The sequence below is a fragment of the Triticum dicoccoides genome, chromosome 6B (genome assembly GCF_002162155.2).
Source record: "Triticum dicoccoides isolate Atlit2015 ecotype Zavitan chromosome 6B, WEW_v2.0, whole genome shotgun sequence".
Classification (NCBI taxonomy): Eukaryota; Viridiplantae; Streptophyta; class Magnoliopsida; order Poales; family Poaceae; genus Triticum; species Triticum dicoccoides.
The window spans coordinates 718,297,086-718,313,817 of NC_041391.1; the positions used below are offsets into that span (position 1 = coordinate 718,297,086).

At 43.2% G+C, this 16,732-nt stretch overlaps 2 protein-coding genes across 6 annotated transcripts; both read right to left on the bottom strand.

Moving 5' to 3' along the window:
- Window positions 1–721: 721 nt before the first annotated feature.
- LOC119325632 (disease resistance protein RGA5-like) lies at window positions 722–8,406 on the bottom strand. 3 transcript variants are annotated; one of them, XR_005157606.1, is made up of 6 exons: window positions 8,298–8,406; window positions 6,928–7,822; window positions 3,393–5,408; window positions 1,962–2,560; window positions 1,363–1,843; window positions 722–1,267 (listed from the first exon to the last, which is right to left on the bottom strand). XR_005157606.1 is itself a non-coding variant. In XM_037599362.1 (3 exons), exons 2-3 carry the CDS (start codon window positions 7,761–7,763, stop codon window positions 3,482–3,484), a joined length of 2,763 nt encoding a protein of 920 aa, XP_037455259.1. In that variant the 5' UTR covers window positions 7,764–7,822; window positions 8,298–8,406; the 3' UTR covers window positions 3,203–3,481. The 3 variants fall into 3 exon arrangements, 1 of the variants encoding a protein (XP_037455259.1); XR_005157605.1 differs by having other exon boundaries at window positions 1,363–2,560; XM_037599362.1 differs by lacking the exons at window positions 722–1,267; window positions 1,363–1,843; window positions 1,962–2,560 and having other exon boundaries at window positions 3,203–5,408.
- Window positions 8,407–9,880: 1,474 nt separating this feature from the next.
- Window positions 9,881–14,614, bottom strand: LOC119325633 (disease resistance protein Pik-2-like). Of its 3 annotated transcripts, XM_037599365.1 has the most exons (4): window positions 14,516–14,614; window positions 13,485–14,368; window positions 11,568–11,970; window positions 11,328–11,493 (listed from the first exon to the last, which is right to left on the bottom strand). In XM_037599365.1, exons 2-4 carry the CDS (start codon window positions 14,303–14,305, stop codon window positions 11,467–11,469), a joined length of 1,251 nt encoding a protein of 416 aa, XP_037455262.1. In that variant the 5' UTR covers window positions 14,306–14,368; window positions 14,516–14,614; the 3' UTR covers window positions 11,328–11,466. The 3 variants fall into 3 exon arrangements, with proteins under 3 accessions (XP_037455261.1, XP_037455260.1, XP_037455262.1); XM_037599364.1 differs by lacking the exon at window positions 11,568–11,970 and having other exon boundaries at window positions 9,881–11,493; XM_037599363.1 differs by having other exon boundaries at window positions 9,881–11,970.
- Between the last annotated feature and the right edge of the window lie 2,118 nt (window positions 14,615–16,732).

The following is a 16,732-nucleotide window of genomic DNA, read 5'->3' on the forward strand; positions in this document are numbered from 1 at the left end:
CTAAAACTGGCCAATACAGTTGGAAGCGACTCCTTGTTGGTACAAACGGATAGTCTTATCTTAGTGGAGGCTCTCCAACAAAACTCTGGGCACTCGATGGTGGCAGGCACAATTTTTGAAGAATGCCGTTTGTTCTTAGTTATAGTTATTATCAAGAAGAAAGAAGTTAAAGCTAACATGTCCTGATGGGTGGCGTGGCGGTTACACCATGCTGCCTCGATGAAGGAGGTACACGGGCTAGTAGGAAAAGAAAACGTATATGAGTCCTTAACAGCGGCACAAAGCTTGCTGAAGAATTTTTCTTTTTTAACGGTACAGATGACTTCATTCCTCAAGGGTTTTTCGTTCAACTTTTTTTTTCTCTTCTTTTTTAAGGAGAAGGCATGTCAGGCAAAGAAGCAATGACAGTACAGTACCAGTTTACATAACTGCAGGGATGATTCTGTCAATGCACCTAGCTACTTCACATATTCTCTGAGACGAAGATTTACTTGGGGAGTAATAACAACAAAAAATAAAATCAAGAAAAATACAATTCAATTCGATCGAGATCAATATCATGGAGGACAAACAAGGAATGAAAATTATATATGCATTTTCTGAATGACAACCTGGATGTTGTACAGAGCTCAAGAGGTGTCTCCTCCACCAGTACAGTGCTTGTAGTTAAACTGAATCTGACAGTGAAACTTTTGTACAAATGCTCGGTCTCCTCGAGATATAAAATCGAAACCTGGCGCACTGCATTACTTCATCATGTGTACAGAATGATTACTCGCCCTTCACCAAGTTCAGGGTGGTACTTATTGTGAGTTTTTGGAGTACAGCTCCTAATGATTGTTAGCTATTTCCAAAACCAGCAGCGTCATCTTCACGGAGAGAGAGTGTCTGAATTTTTAACAGTGATATATAGTCATATAGCAAACATATACGTAACTGTAAAAGACCAAGCATAACTTCAGCCAAATTGTTGAGAAAACGAGAAGATGCATATATTGGTGCATGTATGTAAAAGGAGCAGGAGCAGCAACCAGCAACTCTCATGTTCTTGGCTTCTACTTCCAAATTAATCAGGGTAAAATTGTCATTGGGAGAGATCTGGCGACGCATTAACTGCCTACTCATCCTCGACGATCTTCCAGGACAGGTTGTGGCGATTTCGACGCACAACACCTTGGCGATCTCCGAGGACATCTGGTGGCGGTTTCGATGCCCAAATCCATCGGCGCCATCTTCGTCCATTTTCAAACATCACCAAGATGTATCACTGAAAAAATAAGAAGGAAAATAACAATCCGATTTCAAAACAGCAGCAGTGCTTTCATCTCAGCAACAATGAAGATGGTAGAACTGAATAAGCACCTGCATAGCAGGGCAAGGCATAGTTGATCCCCTCCTGTACCACTCCTCGTGAAAACATGCAGAAACGGCAAGTCAACTGAAAAGCGTGTAGCTGAAAACTCTGAAACTTGTTTTCAGAAAAACCGGATGAGGAGCCACAATTCTCATGTTTGGTGATGTTCCTGTTTTTGGCCTGGTGATATACTTCTAGAGGCCCCAGTTATGCAGTGTCCAGCACCAACATGCAGTGCAGCAGCCCCTCTTGAGTCTTGACCCCATTCAACAAGAGAATTTCTTGTGTCCATTGTCAGCAGGGACACCGAAGCACCAAATCTGCTACTGAATCATCTGCAGAACTTTGGTACAAATGCATCAGAGTCTCCCCAAGAGACCGAGTGCTGGCGCTGCACTCACTGGGTTCAGGATGGGTCTGAATCCATCAGCGCCATCTTCATCCAGGAAACAGAGATTGTGTCCTTGCCAACATCACCCAGACGTATCGCTGCAAAAAGGAGGAGGAAAATAACATACAAGTGTTACAGTTCGCATCTTAATTAGCTTTTCCCATTTGGAAATAGTAGCAGAGATAGGAACAGTTGCAGGGCGGAGCAGGGCTGAACCTTTGAGCTGCAGAGATAGACAGAGAGACAGATGTGTACATGAGGCCAGGAAACAGAAATTCAAGACAGCCTGATGATGGAGTACATCTCAAACGAGTTTCCCGTCAAGAAAACTACAGCTTAAGCTAGAAACGCATGGCATTACCCAACCAAGACGAAGACGAAGGGGGTGCGTGAGCAGGAGCAGCAACTCTGTCAGGAGACTGCATTTTTTTTTCAAGTCAAATTTGTTGCAAAGGTTGCTCCTTTCACATGTCTAAAGGGCAACTGAAGTTCTAACAACTCCGAACTGCAAAATGTTTGCTGCTACTGGGAGAGACGACATACAGTTTTCAAAGACAGCCTGGATGATCTAGAACTAGAGATTCACAACATTCAACTACATAAATATGACGGGGCAATGAGGCTAAAAGCAGAGGTCTGGCCTGATGCATTATTAACTCGTCGCTGAGTTCAGGATTTTCCTTGGCGAGCATCAACGACAGCTTGTAGCGATTCGGAGGCCCAACGCCACCATCTTCATATGCGGCTCATTCAGGAAACAGAGTCTCGTTTCCAACATTAGACAGGCGGCCAAAATAATCATCCGGAGAGTAACCCTGCAACAGTTGGTCAAATAAAGTTCTATCATTGGTTAGATTGTAAGCATGCATAACAACATCCAAATCGCTGAAAAAGATGAGAAGAGGCGTAGATGTAAAATCACGCATCTGGTCAAAACTGAAAAATGTAAAATCTGCTTATGCAAAAACATAACTGCCTGCAACTCACATATTTGTACTCACTAACTAATCTGTAACTGAAGGCTGAAGCATCCAGCAGTTATCTAGGGATGCCCGGAGAAACAGCCAAACACAACGATAGATTTGAATAGCTACGTATCATTCAGAAAGAAACACACATTTTCTGAATGACAGCTTGGAAGCTCTACAAAGAGTTGCCCTGCAAGAAACTGCTACTTCAGCCAGAAATGCTTTACATTATCCAACAAACACAAAGGGAGCACAATCAACACAGACAAGAAGAGCTGCAATTACACCACCAGTGCAGTACAATGCTTGTAGTTAAACTGAATCAAATGTGGAACTTTTGTACGAATTCATGCTTGTCTCCTCGAGAGATCGATAGTTGGGCGCTGCATTACTGGAGTCAATCAAGGAGTAAACAAGTGCTTAAGCTAGTACCTTTTTTAAGGCACATTCCTTAGAAAACTTTGTATATGCTTTAGGGAATCACTGCCATAGAAAAATGCTTTCAAACACGAATTCAAACAATATTGTATCACAAGGACTCCACATGTTGTCAACTAATTATTAATCAAATGTAAAATATCGAAAGCATGGATGTCATAGATTATCCAACAGAGGGGGTACATTGTATACTAATGTATCATGAAAGAGACAAGTATGGAGCTAAAAATGTACAGCATACTTGGGAATCAGCAGACCGTATGGCAAGCTCCCCAATTCCTATTTCTTGGCCTGTTCAATCATGGTAGAAACCGGCGGGAACCGTGCTTATTATGTGACTATAGTAGGGCGGTTGGGATGTGTGTTGGCTGCTCTCTTCATCGCAGTCTTTACGGCTCCAACAATGCCATCACTGCCAAGTACTTCACATTTGACAGTTGTGAGGCTCGGGAGGTTCTCTATTCCAAAGTCCAGACTGTCAGCTTCAACCTCATACAAACTCTTAAGCACGAGTTTTTCTAGCTTGGGCATGGACCCTGCTCCAAACATCAGATCAACTGGTTTATAATGTGCATCATAAATGAAAATTCTCAAACATTGGAACCCAACTTCGCCACTGATTCTTATCTTTTCGTTTGACCGTGTTACTTCCTCCAGATGCAAAATGAGCAGAGCAGGTAAGGCTCCAAGGATGCAGAGATCACTTTTCTTGATCCCCTTCACTGTAAGGCGTAGCAGCTGGAGGTTTATGAGGGAGCTCACCCATGTCGGAACCTGTGGAATGGCTGAAGACCGGGTAATAAGTTTCACGAGGGTCGGTAGGCACAAAGGTTCCTGTAAGAGGCTGCTCCCTCCATAAATAGTCAGGGACCGGAGGTTCTGGGTGCCTAGCTTACACAGGGAAGAGAAGATAGCTTTGTTGCACTCCTCTTCAGCCACATATGTATCCTCAGTGTCAGAATCAACTTCAAAACGAAGGTCAAGCTGCAGATTTCTCAAATTCTTTAGTTGACCAAGGCCCCATAGGAAGTCAAACGGCTGAATGGAGACCCTCACATCTTCCAACGTCTCCAGTGCTTGCATCTTTGCAATCCCATCAGGAAATTTCACATAATTATCAACAAGTAGATGGGACAATTTTCCAAGATTAATAATAGACGTGGGTAACTCTTCTACACAAGTGTCACTTAGGTCCAGCATCTGTAAGAACCCCAAACGCCCGATTTGTTCTGGGAGCTTGCTTATTATTGTACTTTCAAGGTTCAAGTACCTCAGCTGGAACAACTTCACTATGTTTTCAAGATGTTGTTCTTTCAGTGATTGGTCACTCAAGTCGAGAACACGCAGATGTCTGAACTCTGCCAAAGAAGGGATTTCCACAGCACCTCTGACCACAATAAGTGATCGGACATGGGACAACACGAAACCTGTTGTTAGTACTGTTGAATTTCCTTCCTTGGCACCTTGGAGACAGAGTCGACGAACAACTTTGCTTTGGTTCTTAATTGTTAGAACAGGATCACCAAGTAAAGTGACGAAGTTCTCTTCTATAGACTTGGATATGATGAAATCAAGAATTGTGTCATGAACTCGACAACTCTCCACCTTGTCATATTCATTCGTCTCCACAGGTTGGATCAAACCCCTATTCAGGAGCTCATTAAAGCACATTTCTCCTAACTCATATGTTGTGTATCTGCCTTCTCTATGAATAAATCCTTCAGCAATCCATCTTTTTATCAGTCCCTCCTTCCCAATAGTAGAATCTTCTAGATATATGCTCAGATATAAGAGACAAGTTTTTAGATAAGGAGGCAGATCAAAGTAACTAAGTGACAATATCTTCATCATTCCTTCAATGCTAGGATTTCTTTCAAGTGCACGACCAATTGAATCTTTCACTTGATTCCACATATTTTCTTCTCTTCTTGTGTTAGCCAATAAACCAGATATAGCAACTATCGCCAAAGGTAACCCGTGGCATTTTTTCAATATCTGCTCTGAAACTTCTTGAAGGTATGAAGGACAATTTTCATCAGGCTTGAATAATCTTCTATGAAATAATTGCCTTGAGTGCACCATATCAAGAGGCCTTATATAATAAATATGACCACTAAATGTTGAACAGCATGAATGAGCGACATTGTTCAAACGAGTAGTGGTGATTATTCTATTACTATAACTTGTAGTGGGGAATGCACACTTAATAATATCCCATGTGTCGAAGTCCCATATATCATCAACAACAACAAAGTACCTGTACATGGACAAATAAATGTTAGAATATCTTTCAAATAAAGAATGTACACATAGATAGACAGAGAATAAATGAAACACGTTAACATTGCCAACATGAAGAGGATAAATACAAAAGTATTAATAGGGCATATGTTAACTTAATTCATGTGTCCACATCCATGTTAGTTTGGCATATTACCGAGAGAAAGGGGATAAGAGATTGTTTAAACAACTGGCATGAAAGCAATTTTTTAAACAAGAGGCATGCCCACACAAAAGATCAAAACTGGACAGTTAAGTTGAAAGACAAGAGAAGAGATGGATCAAAAGATGAATAATCATATATACTTAATTTGTGTGGAAGGGCACTGATCAAGTGGTCATAAGCAACAAGCAAGAATCTTGGTGTGGACCAGAAGATCCAGTGATACAAAATGAAAACAGTGTAAACTACATACATAATATATAGAAAAAAAATATGTTTTAACTAGTACTGGCTTTGTGGGCCAATTGTGACTGTTGCCTTTTTATTTTCTTGTGTTACTGACTTTGAGAACCTTCTCCATCTTCATCAATGAAAAGGAGCAGCTGGCTGTCTTTTCGAAAAAAAAAACAATTTAGGCTCAGTTAAGCTAGTAAACTATATTTTTAACGATTTTGGAGTTAAATCACCGATGATGTATGGCCATGCAGGGCACCAATACTGGCTAAGGCCTAGTGGATCTCATCCGAGCTGGTCTCAATAGAGCATTGCACCTTTGGGTTGGTGGTACGAGAGAGGAAAGGAAGAGTGAATGGAGGCACAATAGAGCTGGTCTGAAAAGGAAACAGACCCGGAGAAAGGAGAGGTGAAGGTGCAAAAAGAAGGTGATGTGTATGGCAGCCTTTGTGTGAAAACAAGGGTGACGTGGATGCTACACTTGCAAAACGAGCATCTATATATCATCAAAGTCACTGTCCAAACCATTCATGATGTAAAGTGCTACAAACATTATAGGTCACACATAGTCAAGCCATATATAAGTCAACAAAGGGATTAGCTATGTCTTGAATATCATAGTATATCAAACGAAAATGCCCTATTCAAGAATTCGTCCGATTAACCAGTTAACTTTCCGATTAACCCCTACTCGTAGGGTCACCGAGTAGCCGATAAACAAATAAATCGTCCGATTAATTGATTAAATGGCCGATTAACTTGCCGATTAGCCTATTAATCCCCTACTCGCAAGCCAACCGAGCAGTTACCAGTTAACGATTTTCTCAACAATGCGAAAATGACATTATTAATCATGACCAAAGGCCCCTAGGACAGGTTGTTCTCTGTACACTCTCCGTTCGATTTCTTTTGTTTAGAAAATCGATGTGTTCTTTACTACAAACATTTGACCACTACTTTCTCTTTTTACATATGGGGAAAATATGAATATAGATGTTTTCCTGAAACTTTTCAACAAATTCCACTAGTAAAAATGATGAGATTTATACATTCAAAGACAGACGTGAAAGTGAAAAAAAATGATACAGATAGCATGTACCTTTTGTCAGCTAGAAAATTGCTGATATTGATGATAACTTGTTGTACATTTGCTGCTTCCGTTTTAGAATATTCTTGATGGCTAACTTGACTATGAATAGTTCTCATGATATGTATCATGTCTGGATTTCGCGACACGGATAGGAAGGCCGAACAGTCGAATTTCCCTTTGAGGTCTTGGTACACTTGGTATGCAAGAGTTGTCTTGCCTGTTCCTCCGGATCCAACAATGGAGACTACCTTCAATGGCTCTTCTGCAGAAGTGCGTCCATCCTCTTGAGTCAACAGTTCGATTATCTCAGCCTTAGGTTCATCGATTCCCACCAATTTTGAGGCATGCTCAAAGATAGCAAGAGCTCGAGGGTCAACGGTTGCATTCTTGGAGTTGGATACAGCCACACCAGTCCTGTATCTTGCATTCCTGTCACCCACCTCAATGATTTGTTTCTTCAGATCTTGGATATCTCTGCCACTCCGACGGCGGAAGTTCAACTTCCCCAATTTCCCCAATGAGTTTTTGATCTTCTCAATGAAGCCATCTGGCTTTTCGTCTTCGTCATCAACACTTTGCATGAAGTCATCGATGGCGTCCTCCATGTCATAAGAAAGCTCCCGCACCTCATTCATCCATACTTTATCCTGCGCATCAGGATCCTCCACCTCGGACATCTTGAGGAGAAAAGCCTCCATGGCAGCAAGCTCATGAGTGAGAGACTTGATCTCCTTGCGCACACCCTTGAACCGCCTGTACTCTTCACCGAGCAGAGTTCCCAGCTTCCCCAGGACAGGCTTCAGGGCCCCTGTCGCCACACCCACAAGAGCTGCCTCCATGACCATTTGCAAGCTCTGTCAATTCTGCGCGGAGGTCAGGCCGCTGAATGCACTGACAGTACACCCTGGAAAAAGATAGATTAATCTATGTAAGCCAATAAGCCCAAGCACTAATAATGCACTGAAAAAGCTATAAATCTGCCCTGGAGGCCACCGAATAAACTAACAGTAAACATATGCCTAGATTTCCGTCGTGGCGTCGTCAACCTAACAGGCCAAGACCCCAGAAAGAGAAATAACCCAAGTAATCCTAGAAAGCTCAGAGTACGCTAGTTGCAGCTTAGAGTTAGCTCGATCTGCTCTCAGTATGGACTATGGAATCGAGCGCGCTGACCGTGAACAGTGGAATTCACTCCACTCCCCGCGTCGTCGATCTGAACCCTTAAATAGAACAGATTCACGGAGGTAGCCTGACAATCTCTGCGCGGAACGAGCTACTGATCGATCCCGTGCCAGCGCAGACCAATGCACCGGCGGCGGCCGCGGCACAGGAGAGGAGGAGATGGAAGCACCGCAGCGGGGGAGGGGACGGGGCCGTACCTAGCGGGATCGGTCGGCGTGGAGGATGGCCGGCCACGGAGTAGCACCAGCACCTCGCGACGTAGCTCGGACGCCGGCGACACGTGCACCGCGAGTGAGAAGGGGGTCCGTGGATCTGGCCGTCGTCGCTTGGCCTTATCCTATATCTGTCTCTCTGTTCTGTGGGCCCGGCTCCACGTGGCCTAGGATGATGTGCGTCAAAATTCAGATTATTTAAAAAAATGATCATTTTAATTTACTATTCACCCACCCAGGAGCAGGTGAGCTCGGCAGCCAAAACGCCCTCCTCAGAAAACTGAATAATGACCTTATATTTCGAACTGAATGTCTCCGTCTTTGTTGTCCAGATCCTTCAAGCAAGACAGATGTTGAATACATTTTTCAAAGTTTAATTTTTTATCTCTTACTTTGTCGATGCAAGTTCGATACGACCTTCTGTGACTGCTCAATGAAAAACGTCCAATCAACGAGCAGTAAAATCTCAAAGTTGTGCAGCAAAAAACTGCTGCTTAAGCTAGTAAAATGCCATGCATTACCCAACCAATGCACAAGTAGTACAACTAATGTATCTTTTGCATCATAAAAGGAAGGAGGATCCTGGATTCCTGGTTCGTTTCTTGCCTTGTTTCCCACCACCAGCAGACAGTGCTCGTAGTTAAGCTGAATCAGATGGTGAAAGATATTTGTTAGAATGCCTTGTCTCATTGAGAGATACTCTGTTCTGGAGATATTTGTGAGAAATCCGGTCTCAAGATCACCAACAACGTCGATTTGTGCAAACGGTTGACAGATGAACAGTAAACTAAAATTTTAATTGCTAGGTGCATATTAAGCTGTAAAGAAGCATAAAATGGAATAACATCATACTCCCTCCGTTCGGAATTACTTGTCGCAGAAGTGGATGTATTTAGACATATTTTAGTTGTACATACATCCATTTCCGAGACAAGTAATTCCAAACGGAGGGAGTACGAATTATCAAGAGAACTAACTAGAAGAGCTCATAAAGTGTTGCTTGATGCATGCCTGGCTCGGCAAAGAACATGCCCAAGCAAAGAATGGCGGCCTACAAACAGACAAAAGAGCAAAGGAAAAAACCCCATTATCCTAAGTTGTGTGGCACGAGAAGTAATTACCCAGACGAATGATCACCCAATTATAATAAACCATCAAGAAGGATGACTGATTACTGCACAAAAGGCAACTAATCATACAAAAAATACCCTTAAGGCAATGACGCAAACCTAACTCACATGCCGTGTCTCTCATACATCAGTTATCATCTAGGGACAACTTATATTTTGTAAAAAGAGATATCCATAATTGACTAATTTTTCACTGCATAAATGTTTTGGAAAGAAAGGAGACAGCCAAGGAGTGAAATCTCAAAACCATGGGAATAAAATCTCCCAGCATAAACAGTTGCTTGTGCTAGGACTTATTTTTTTGTTAGGACACCTTCCATCAGTTGAATCATGTAAGATGTTCACATTTTTCTCAGGGAATCGCAGCTATAGGAAAAAAATTCGAGCATGCATTCAACAATTCTGTATCAATGGAGTCCAAACCAATTAGTGGTCAAATTTAAAATATGGAAAGCATGGATGTCATACATTATCCAAAGTAGGGGAGAGAATACAATGTTTAAAAGTTATAACAGCAAAGTATCAAACTTAAAACTCATAAACATAAGAATCGTTCAGACGAACGAGGAGGAGACAGGCAAGTCTCTCCAACATAGTCTTGGTCCTGGTTCTTGTCTTATTGAATTCTCTCAAAGAGTACACTAGGGTGGTTGGAATGTGTGTTGGCTGCTCTCTCCAAGGCAGTCTTTATGGCTCCAATAACGCCCTCAAGCCTGCCATATGCTACAAATTTTACAGTGATGAGGCAGAGGAGGTTCTCGATTCCAAAGTCCAAATAGTTAGCTTCAAGTATGTGCAAACAACTAAGATCGAGTTTTTCTAGCTTGGGCATGGATCCTGCTGCAAACATCAGATCTAGCTTATGAGAATTTGTAACATACATAAAAATCCTCAAGAATTTGAACCCATCTACACCACTGATTCTGAGCTTTTCATTTGAATTCGTTACGTCAATCAGATGCAGAATGAGCAGAGTGGGTAAGGCACCAAGGATGCAGATATCATCCTGCTTGACTACATCCACTTCAAGACGTAGCAGTTGGAGGTTTCTGAGGGAACTCACCCATTTCGGAACCTCAGGGACGACTGAAAACCATGTCATAAGTTTCTCGAGCATAGGCAGATACAAAGGTTCGTGTAAGAGGCTACTCCCTTTATAAATAGTTAGGGAGCGGAGATTCTGGGTGCCTAGCTTACACAGTGAAGAGGCGATAGCCTTGTTGCAGTCCTCCCAAACCACAATAAGGTCAAGCTGCAGTCTCCTCAAATTCTTTAGCTGGCCAAGTCCGCACAGGAAGTCAAATGGTTGAATGGAGGCCCTCACATCTTCTAGCGTCTCTAGTGCTTGCATCTTTGCGACCCCATCAGGAAATTTAACATAATCATCAACGAGTAGATGTGATAATTTTTCAAGCTTAACAATAGATGCAGGTAATTCCCTCACATGATTGAATCTTAGGTTAAGTATTTCTAAGCACCCTAAACTCCCGATTTGTTCTGGGAGCTCACTTATTTTTGTACCTTGGAGGTTCAGGTACCTAAGCTGCATCAACCTCACTATATTTTCAAGATGATGGTCTTCCAGTGGCATGTAGCTATCAAAGTGGAAAACACGCAGATGTCTGAACTCCCCCAAAGAAGGGATTTCCACAAAACCTTCAAACACATTAAGTGACCGGACATGGGACAACACCAGACCTGCTTTCGATATTGTTGAATTTTGTTCCTCGATTCCTTGTAGAGAGAATCGCCGGACGACTTTGCTTTGTGTCCTCACTGCCATAGTGGTAACACTTAATATAGTAACAAAGTTTTCTTCTATAGACTTGGATACGATGAAATCAAGAATTATGTCGTGAACACGACAACTCTTCACCTCGCCATATTCATTTGTCTCCCCGGGTTGAATCAAACCCCTATTGAGGAGCTCATTAAAACACCGTTCTCCTATCTCTTGCGCCGTATATCTTCCTTCTTTATGAATGAATTCTTCACCTATCCACCTCATTATCAAACTTTGCATCTCAATAAAAGAATCTTCCGGAAATATACTGAAATATAAGAGACATGTCTTTAGATAAGGAGGCAGATCAAAGTAACTAAGAGACAGTATCTTCATCATTACTTCAACGCTAGGATTTCTTTCAAGTGCACACCCAATTGAATCTTTCACTTGCTTCCATACATCCTCTGTTCTCTCTCTATTAGCCAACAAACCAGATATAGCAATGATTGCCAGAGGTAATCCATCACATTTTTTCAAAATTTCATCAGAAACTTTTTCGAGGTGTAAAGGGAGATCTTCTTTAGAGTTGAACAGCCTTCCATGAAATAGTTCTTTTGAATGCACCGGGTTAAGGGGCCTTATACTATAAATGTGCCCACTAAATGATGAATGACATGATTTGGCAACATCATGTATACGAGTAGTGGTGATTACGATACTGCCAGAACTTGTCATGGGGAATGTGCGCTTAATAACATCCCATGTATGCATGTCCCATATATCATCAACGACAACAAAATACCTGCATAGGGATTCACTTGTGATAAAGATGTGGTTTTAATAGAAAGAGTGCACAACAATATACACAAAAAAATTAAATAATTTTTTCACAATGACAACCTATAAAAATACTTATGTGTAAGCAAGCTGACATAAGTGTTTAAATCAGGTTTCAAAATCACGTCAAGGTGTCCGATTAAGCATGTCTGGGTGCTAGGAAACACCCAATCGTTTGGCGCGTAATCATGCTGGGCGTGCACTCTAGTGAAATAGGTACTAGGTAGAGTAAAAACTAGAAAGTTTTGCCAAGTACATGTTTGAACCTCGGTTGTAATCACCGTATGTGTACATCGACCGTGTTAATTAGTTTTCCAGATTATGGAGAACTGGGTGATAAGAAATAGTTATACAAGAGGCATGACCAGGGAGAAGATGAAGAATATTTGAGAAAAAAAATCAAGAGTGATCATTAATGTTGACAAGCATGCAACATTTCGAAAAAGGATGGATCAAAACATTATAATGAATAATCATGGGTCCTTAACATGTATAGAACGGATGTCGATTAGGATCTGGTGGTCATCTAACTGGCGATGTAAAATGAAGAAGAGGTAGTACATTGTACTTATAGATAGGGAAGAGTTCATTTCCCCTCTACACATCAACATCCCCCCTGGTTTGGATGGATGGTGATGCAGACAATCGTGCAAAGTCGACAACAACAATTGAGACCTTAAGATCTCATGGCAGCTAGACTCTACACATCAACACCGCAGCACCAGGTGGGGGATATGAGAGCGATGGGCAAAATAGAGCACATCCATATGGATGTACAGATGAGATGGTGTGGAAGATGGAATAGAGAATAGAAGGTGGAGGGAGAAGATGGTGACATATGTATAAGCATGTGTGTGAAAGGGTGTATGAAACTGTTACCAAAAGCACTGCCCAAAACAGATCATGTGGTACAGCACACCCAAAAACTAATTTAGGGGAATCATGGTACAACACTCCCAAAATTTCATTTAGGGCATCATGTTAAATTGGGAGCCAGAAAAATTAGGAAGAAAAGTGAGCCAAGTCTCAAGTCGATTGTATTGGGAGGAAAATGAACTTTTCCACATATCAAAATACAAAGGAAGTGTTTGCAATAGAGGCTAATCGATCTACTCCTTTATGTCAGATATTCAATGGAGTAGCTCGGGTCAAAGAAGTGGAGGGAGTAGCAAAATGTCTTAAAGATGCTACAATATCAAAAGAAAAGAGAAAAAAAGATAAATCGTGAACCTATGAGAAACTTCTCAGGATAGGTCTTTTTGATACTCGCTCCATTTCATTTCAATTGACCAACCTGCACTACTAACATTTAAGCATTACACTTTGCAACAATAGATGAGAAAATGTGAACACAAAATAACATGAAATTGTTCGTTTTTCACAAATTTATGGAAAAACATTCATGTGAAATGTCCAAATAACTTCCTTAATTATATATGCATTCAAGGAGAACAAATAGACATGGAATGGAAACTGTACCTTTTGTTTGCTAGGAAATTTGTGATTTTGATGATGAGTTGTTGTATATTCCCTGCTTCAGTGGTAGCATAATCTTGACCACTGACTTCGCTAAGAATAATTCTCAGGATATTAATCATGTCTGGATTTCGTGACACAGACAGGAAGGCTTGGCATTCGAATTTTTCTTTGAGGTCTTGATAGACTTGGTTTGCAAGAGTTGTCTTACCCATTCCACCAGCTCCTACGATGGAGACCAGTTTAGGTTGCTCATTTGTTGATTCACCTTCGGTCAGCAGTTTGATTATCTCAGCCTTTGGTTCATCAATTCCCACAAGTTTTGAGGCGTTCTCAAGCATAGAAAGAGCTCGAAGGTCAACAGTTGCATTCCTGGTGTTGGAGATAGCCACACCAGTCATATACCTAGAATTTCTTTCACCCACCTCAGTGATCTGTTTCTTAAGATTTTGGATCTCCTTGCCAATCCGATGACGAGCCTTCATCTTTCCCAACTTTCCCAGTGAGCTCTTGATCTTCCCAATGAAGCCATCTGGCTTTTCATCTTTGTCATAGATACTTTGCATGAAGTCATCAATGGCATCCTCCATGTCATAAGACAACTCCCGCACCTCATTCATCCAGACTTTATCCTGTACATTGGGATTTTCCACCTCGGACATCTTGAGGAGAAAAGCCTCCATGGCGGCAAGCTCGTGAGTGAGGGACTTGATCTCCTTATGCACACCCTTGAAACGTTTGTACTCGTCGCCGAGCAAGGCTGCCAGCTTCCCCAAGACAGGTTTGAGGACCCCCGTCGCCGCACTCACTAGAGCCGCCTCCATAGGTTGTGGGACGTGTCAGCTCCGTGAATTTTTGTGCAGATGGAGCATGGATCATTGACGGCACTGACAATTAAAAATAGTAGTATTGCAAGGATTATTCCAACTAAGCCTAAATTAAGCGCCCTTCATCGAAAAAAACAAAGCCTAAATTCAGCAAGCAACAGCTCCATGGACAACTGGAGAAAGCATGATGGATGGGTTCGTAGTTACCAGAGTCTTGCCATCGACCAGACTCCGGCGACCGCGCGAGGCACCGAGCAAGAATAAAGGAGTGGATTGAAGTATCTGTGTGTGTGTGTGTGTGTGTGTGTTTTTACACAGCAGAGCGTGTACCTAACACTGCACTTGACTTGACTTGAATTGTCGTCCTGACGACACGTGAGTTGTGGCTGGAAATCCTTTGGAGTTTGGAGTGCCAATCATGTGGACGTTATTTTTTGAGAGGGAGAAATCATGTGGAGGTTGTTTAGCCTCTATCTTCGTTGTGCAGAAAATGAGTGGAAGGCATGGGCCAAGAAAGAATGGAGAAAATTCTCAAGATTGTAGCTGTCACCGGCCGGCCGTCACCGGCCGTCTCTGTCATCTGCCATGGAATCACCTCCAGCCGCCCCCTTCTGCCGCGAGCCACCAGTTCCCGCTGCCGTCAGCCAGTTCGCGCCGCGTCCGCCGGTTCCTGCCGCCAGCCGCCTCTTGATCGGGAGGTGTCCACGCGTTGGGCACCTTCTGCTCCTCTTGTTCACTGATACATCTCTAACATATCTATAATTTTTTATTATTTCATGCTATTATAGTATCAATTTGAGATGTTTTATGTGCAATTATATATTATTTTTTGGGAGTGCCGGTCGAGCGCTCCCTAACGGTGAACATTGGGTCATTTTTTCTCTCCGCGTCGTGGATCTGAACCCTGAAAGAGAATGGATTCACGTAGGTCAGCCAAACCATTCCTGTACAGAACGAGCTAGGGATCGACCCCATGCTAGCGCAGGCCAATGCATGGCGGCGGCGGCCACGGCACGGCCGCACAAGAGGAGATTGAAGCACCCGCATTGGGGAAGGGAAGTACCTAGAGGGAGTAGCCCTGGCAACTCGCCCGACGAGGAGAGGAACGTCGGCGACACGTCAGCAGCTCAGAGTTGGCTCGCTCTGTTCGCTGTATGGATCGAGCGCTCTGGCGGTGAACAGTGGAATTTTATTCCCTTCTCCACACCATCAATCTGAACCCGAGAATGCATTGACGGAAGTGCCAAACCATTGCTGCACCGAACGAGCTATGGATCGACCCCGTGCAGGAGTAGATCAATGCGTGCCGGCAGCGGCATAGGAGGAGATTGAAGCACGTCGGGGAGGGGACGGGGTTGTACCTAGTGGGATCGATCTCGGCCGTGCAGGATGGCCCGCGACGGAGTCGCCCGGCGAGGAGAGGAAAGCCGGGAAGCTCGGACGGTGACAACACGTGCACCGGGAGGTGAGGGCGAGCAGTGGAGTGGCGAGTGGGAAGGGGATGGATGTGGTTCTGGTTGTCGCCTCGGTCAACAAAGAAACAGAGGTCGTCGCCGGGTCGTCGTCGTCCTATGTTTGTCTCTCTGTTCTGTGGGCCCAACTCCACGTGACCTAGTAGGAGATTTGTGTCCTGTGTGCTCTCTCGCGGAACACACAAAATTCACATTATTTAAAAAAATGGCATTCTTTTGAATTTACTGCCTACCCAGGAGCATGTGAGAGCAACTACAACTGGATGATTCAAACGGACGTCAACTTTATCCGCTTTTCGTCCGTTTTGGCCAGGGGACAGAAGGCGACGCTGTTGGACTGCAGGGCGGCGTGTGGGGACTTTGATTTGGCCATGAGCTCCCACGAGTTGCCATGCATGTGTGTGTGCTCCCGTGTTTCTTTTGTTGATGTGCATGCGTGCAGGCCGGTGAACAAAGCAGCAAGTAGCAGTCAAACGCATCAAGCAACAAAGCAAGCTGCAGCCGGAATCCCAGAGCACGCACGTGGCCGCGGCCCGGCGCCAGCACCAACCAAGGCGCAGACAGGGCCGGCCCTGTGTTTCGGGAGGCCCTTAGGCAAACTCGATGGCATGAGCCCTTATGTCCTAAGATCATATATATGTATGGGTGTGGGTGATACATAAACTTCATTAAACTTTCAACCATGCATCTTTAGTTTAAGATTTGACTATAATAATTGTTGGACAATGCCATATTACGACAGTTTAGTTCTAGTTCATGCACTCTGTTAAAGCAAGCGCCTCTACTCATTACAAATGGACATTAAATGAGCATGATAGAAACAGAGTAGAGTGAGTGTGCCTGTACTCTGTCGCTTTACCAGGTGTTGGTTTCTGTAACTGGAAAACAAATGAGCAGAGCCGGCGTGTGTCGTTGATTCAGTGAGAACAAGAGTGGGAATTCGTAGCCTGGA

Bases quoted from the DNA above. Each gene is read 5' to 3' on its own strand.
- LOC119325633 (XM_037599363.1), bottom strand. From the start codon at position 14,305: ATGGAGGCGGCTCTAGTGAGTGCGGCGACGGGGGTCCTCAAACCTGTC. The intron at 11,971-13,484 runs GTACAGTTTCCA...ATCCCTATGCAG, and splicing joins AATTTCCTAGCAAACAAAAG to GTATTTTGTTGTCGTTGATG.
- LOC119325632 (XM_037599362.1), bottom strand. From the start codon at position 7,763: ATGGTCATGGAGGCAGCTCTTGTGGGTGTGGCGACAGGGGCCCTGAAG. The intron at 5,409-6,927 runs GTACATGCTATC...GTCCATGTACAG, and splicing joins AATTTTCTAGCTGACAAAAG to GTACTTTGTTGTTGTTGATG.